At 34.2% G+C, this 5523-nt stretch overlaps 1 protein-coding gene across 1 annotated transcript; it reads right to left on the bottom strand.

The window, feature by feature from the left end:
• Positions 1 to 1004: 1004 nt before the first annotated feature.
• On the bottom strand, positions 1005 to 3593 carry LOC143552937 (rac-like GTP-binding protein ARAC11). The gene is made up of 7 exons (XM_077043039.1): positions 3455 to 3593; positions 3304 to 3391; positions 3106 to 3215; positions 2293 to 2356; positions 2122 to 2186; positions 1798 to 1863; positions 1005 to 1328 (listed from the first exon to the last, which is right to left on the bottom strand). Exons 1-7 carry the CDS (start codon positions 3551 to 3553, stop codon positions 1227 to 1229), a joined length of 594 nt encoding a protein of 197 aa, XP_076899154.1. The 5' UTR covers positions 3554 to 3593; the 3' UTR covers positions 1005 to 1226.
• Between the last annotated feature and the right edge of the window lie 1930 nt (positions 3594 to 5523).

Raw genomic sequence — 5523 nt, 5'->3', positions numbered from 1 at the left:
CCGATGAGACCTCTGACTCGAAAATAAAGTGACAAAATTGAAAGTATAGTATATTTTTAGTTTTTAACGACTTTATGTTGTTCAAATCCTACTCTAGACATGTGAATGTTTTTATTTTTATTTTTTTTTCTATTAGAAAATAAAGTGACAGTGAATGAAAGTATAGAATACTCTTTGTAACGACTTTATGTAAATCAGAAAAGAAAAACTTGCTTGTTTTCCATGAACACAACTCACGTCATGGATTTGCGGGTAATACTCAGCCAAAAAAAATTAAGGAAATTGTTTTATTTCAGATTTTAGCATCGGTGCAATATCACATATAACTGAAACCGAAAGAATTCGCGTCGACTTACCATCTCAACGCCAGAGACCGACAACGCTTGGATTTTACCTTCGTCTGGGTTTTTCCGTCCGGCCCCGGCGCATTGTTCCGGGTAAAACACTAGTTTATTTACAAATTTAAACAAAAAAACATTGAAGTTTTATTAAAACTTTTTATCATTTACAAAAAGCATTCAATTTTACATATTACCTTTTCTAAAATCATTTGTTAATTAATTGTTAAATTTTGACTCAAAGCCATTAACTTCTATCTTACATCATTAATTTCTATGTTAAATACATGTTTTAATATATTTTGTTAGCTATTTATTTCTTGACCAATCTTTAAATTTGTTCATCCTTTTAATGATTTGTTATAGTTCACATTTTATATTTTCGAACGGTGACTTTTACATTTTATATTAACACCACCATATTCATTAACAAAGAAAAAAATAATGATAAAAAATATAAATAAATAAAATCATATGATATCATCCACAATTAGATCTAGTGTTTCCAACACTCAAGAATTAGGCACCACCCGACTCGTGAGTGTTGAGAAAACTGAAAGCCATGTCAACATAAGTATTTAACAATCAAATAAAATGAACAAAATGAATACAAAAAAAATCCAAGACGAGTTTTATTTGTTTTTTTTTTCAAATCTAGTAAGTTGGTCTCAAACAAAACTAACACATAAGAACAAATCAAAACCCGAGGCAGGATGAACCTGGAAGGCCTAACAAGGGAAGCGTGACTTATGGAGACACAATGAGCCAAATGAAGGTTTCGGGTAAAAGATCACTGGTTAGCCTCAGAAGACTTCCTTGACGAGCGAAAGGGCAGAATGGTAAAAACAGAAGATGTAGATTCTATCTCTCCATGGACTCTGTTATTGATCACAATATAAAGCATCCTTTTTGAGCTTTTCCCTTCTTTTTCTTTGAACTCGGGGGTGCTAGCACAACTTTAATGGCAGCGTCAAAAACACCCTTCACATTCTGCCAATATAAACATATATAAGAACTAGGGTTGCAAAAGTCCCTATGCGGCCGACCGGGGGGAATACGGAATACTCGGAGAGTACTCGGATATAGTAAACACAAAGAAAATTAATTTTTGGATATTACTTATATATATGTTAAAATAAGCATAATTCACGTCAAAAGGGTACCCTAACCGAATTTTGACCGCCTAGCCCGACTTTTGAACGCCTAGCCCGACTTTGCCACATCCGACTAAGTCTCCAAGGTAGGGGTCTGAGGACCAACTAGTCGGCCTTGGAATCCGATATATATATTTTGACAAATAATCATAATAATAATGATATTCTGATTCTTTTTTGTGATTTGTTCTTATTCTAGCTTCTTTTTTTCTGATGTTACCCATGAGAATAAAAAAGAAGCCCAAATCGATTGATTATTCCGTAAATTTGTTTAAATTTTCACCACAATATAAGATTAAATATACCTCTTGTGTTTTGGCACTACATTCAATGTATGTGGGAGCTCCAATTGTCTTCCTTAGTTCTTCTCCCTATAATAAGTCAAAATAATAAATGTTTGGATAAAAAGAAATAAGTTACTTCCTTAAAAAACAGCCTCAGTGTGTCGATGCTTCGGTTTACAAGGGTATGGAAGAAAGTCACTGTATGCAGTCTATCCATTGCATTATGTAACCATAGTCAAACCCGAGCCATTCCAGTCAACTAAGGATACTTGAGTAATTTACTACATAAGCTATGTTGCAACTTTCATATGGCAATAGTTTTAGTTTAGTAGTAATAAAATTTACCTGAGCAGTTGTTATAGGAACTGCATTAGGGTGGTCAGCAAAGAACTGCTTGTCATCACGAAGATCTAAAATCCACCACCATCCAAATTCAGAGTTTCATTAATCTTTAACAAATAATCTGAACCATCAAATCATTTAGTTTATATGTATGAAAAACGTAAGTTAACTAACCAATTTTAGTCCCAACAAGGACGATTGGGACTCCGGGAGCATAATGTGTCAATTCTGGAATCCACTGAGAACATATGGTACAAAAGGTAAGCATACCATGTTATACCTATTACTTAGGGGTTGAAGGAAGGAGGAGTCAAATGGGTAATTTTTAGTAGGGGTGTGCAAAAAACTAGAATAATGCACCCGTAACTGAAATAACCGACATAATTGAACCAGACTAATCCAACGCAAAACCAACGATCTGGTTTTATGTTTTTTCATAAACCAAATTTGCGTTTCGGTTTGCATGTACCAAATTTTTTTTATTAAATTAATAAATTATAGTTGTTTTTGAAGTTAAATAATTATAAATGCAGCCAATAAATTGAAGGTCAAAATATGCAATAATCAATTAGCTATTGAGTAACAAAAAGATTTTAGGCTCAAAGTTTCATTAATCATGCCCAAATTCATTATTTTGGGCCCGTTTTTTTCTTTATGTTTTTTTTCTTTCTTTTTTCTTTTATTTAGAAATTCCAAACGCAAATTACAAAACCGAAATAAACGTTTTCAAAAACAGAATCTTCAGTATTCGGTTTGGTTTGAGCACAAAGCCGGCACACACCGACCCATGCACCACCCCTATCTTTACAGGTTGAGTCGAGTTGGGCCAACGACCAAACACTAAAATAAATCCAATTTAGAGCATAGGAGGAGTTATGCATTTGAATACATTTAGGAAGACTCTCGGCCTGTATGTTAGCCATAAAACATAACCTGCATCGACCCGTTTCTATGTAAACAGGTAAGACAAAAGCACAAATAGCCCACCTTCTTGGAGATGTTTTCATAGCTAGCCTTGCTAATAAGAGAAAATGCCAAAATGAAAACGTCAGCCCCGCGATAACTCAACGGTCTCAATCTGTTATAATCCTCCTGTCCTGTAAAAAAACGATGCCAATTTCACGCACTTAAAGTAATAAGTAAGAAAATTATTAGATAGACCGTGCCAAAAATAATAATATTTACCAGCAGTATCCCACAAGCCCAAATTGACAGTGCTGCCATTGACAACAACATTGGCACTGAAATTATCAAAGACAGTCGGCACATAATCCTGTTGAATAAAATCAAATTAGCAATCATAAATGAAAAACTGGGTATTCAAATGAATAATGACCGTGGGGAATGAATTGCTGGTGTAAGAAATCAAGAGGCATGTCTTCCCAACAGCTCCGTCACCAACAGTGACGCACTTGATGAACCTGGAGGCACTCATATTGATCAAAACTGAGCTCCAGATCGTCTTCTATGTATCCACAAGACGTGTTAATTAATTTTGTTCTTGACGGTTGATTGGTGAAGAAGAGAGCATTTTGGGGGTGGGGGGTTTTATTATTTGAAACCCTACAAATATAATAATGAAAATTGCTTGAGAAAGAAAAAGGGAACAACAGATTATTATGTCCCGGTCATTAATGGTAATTTACCCGCGAAATTATGCTGTTGAATCGTTACTTGAGTGGTGGACATCAACTTTCTCTCTTCTCTCTTTCTAATTTTATGTTTTCTAATTTTTAATATTACTTTTCAAATAAATATATTATTACTGGTATTATTATATATTATTAATAGAAATAATGAATGAATTTTATTTAATTCCATTTTTCTTAATGTTGGTTTCACTGGTTGATAATAATAATCCTAACTCAGACTAGTTTCAATATTTTAAGATAAGTATTATATTGATCGACTCGTCTCATCTTTCAATCAAAAACCCTAAAACAACAGTTGTAATTTAGAAAAAATTTAATGAGATTTAGTAGATAAGAGAAGAGGAAGGGCTCCCGCGATTTGTTTGGTTGAAATTCTTTTTATGGAAGTCGCCGTCTCCGGTGGCCGTAGCTAAGATGGAGTGACTTAAAATTCAAGTAGTTGAATAAATGCTAAGGTGGTGTTTGGCCTAGCTTTTATCTTTTAGCTTATACTTATATTTTAAAGTAGCTTATAACTTATTTTATATTATTTGATAAGCTCTTTTCAAGTGTTTGGATTAGCTTATATCTACATGTTGATTATACGTCTTCATAAGTTGTTAAATCCATCATTTTTTAATTTGTTTTAGTAATAAGTTGCTTCAATATTATTAATCCATCACCATTTGAAGGCAAATGAGTAATTTACCCCCTTAAACAAATAAGCTTATTCAAAAAAACTAAAAAACCATCTTAAAAAAAACTTCTCCAAATTAGCTTATATAAGCTTATAAGCATAAGCTAAAAAAGCTCAACCAAACACAATGTTAAGCTTATTTTATAAAAAAAAGCTAAAAAAGCTATAAGCTTTGCTGAAAAAGTTAGGCCAAACCTAACCTAATAGCACCTCTTTGAATTCAGCAGCAAAAATTATGTACTTATATTTATTAAAAAGCACGAATTTAGAGATTTAAAAAGAAAAATAACACCTTGTAATTAAATAATTATCAATTACATTTGGATGAATAAGACAAGGGGATCAACTCTCTGCGTTTCTTTTCCTTATCGTTATGGAGGCGTTTTCATGTTCGATAAACAAAGCGGCTGATTCGGGAATTAATAAAGGGGTGGAGATCTCAAAAGGAGGTCCTTGTTTAACTCACCTTCTCTATGCGGATGATGCGATTTTAATAGGAGAATGGTATCTCTTCAACCTGAAAAATGTGGCCAGGATCTTGAGGTGTTTCCATATTTGCTCAGGGCTCAAAATAAATCTGACGAAGTCTAGTCTCTTCGAGTGTGGGGTCGGGGTGTCAGAGATTACCGATATGGCTAAGGTTCTAGGCTGTTCGCCTAGTTCCTTGACTTTTCTTTATCTTGGGACTCCGGTTGGTGCTAATATGAATAACATGAATAATTGGAATGAGATAATAGGTGTTTTTGAGAAAAGACTCTCCATGTGGAAAGCTAACACTCTTTCTATCGGAGGGCGGGTGACGCTCATTAAGTCGGTTCTTGAAAGTCTTCCAGTATATTACCTCACCATCTTCAGATTCCTTCCACGGTAGCTGAAAAACTAGAAAGCTTAATGAAGAGGTTCCTTTGGGGAGGTTCGTCCAACGGTAAAAAGATACATTGGGTGGCTTGGGATAGGGTGGCATCACCTAAAGATAGGGTTGGTCTTGGTCTGTCTAGGCTTAAGGATATAAATAATTCTTTTTTGGTCAAATGGGCCTGCCGCTTCAAGACAAAAAAAAGGAGGATTATGGAAACA

This window comes from Bidens hawaiensis, unplaced genomic scaffold, assembly GCF_021521415.1.
Source record: "Bidens hawaiensis isolate Kalapana, Puna unplaced genomic scaffold, B.hawaiensis_p1.1 tig00017051_1, whole genome shotgun sequence".
In the NCBI taxonomy this organism is placed as follows: Eukaryota; Viridiplantae; Streptophyta; class Magnoliopsida; order Asterales; family Asteraceae; genus Bidens; species Bidens hawaiensis.
This window is presented reverse-complemented; position numbering and strand designations above follow the sequence as displayed.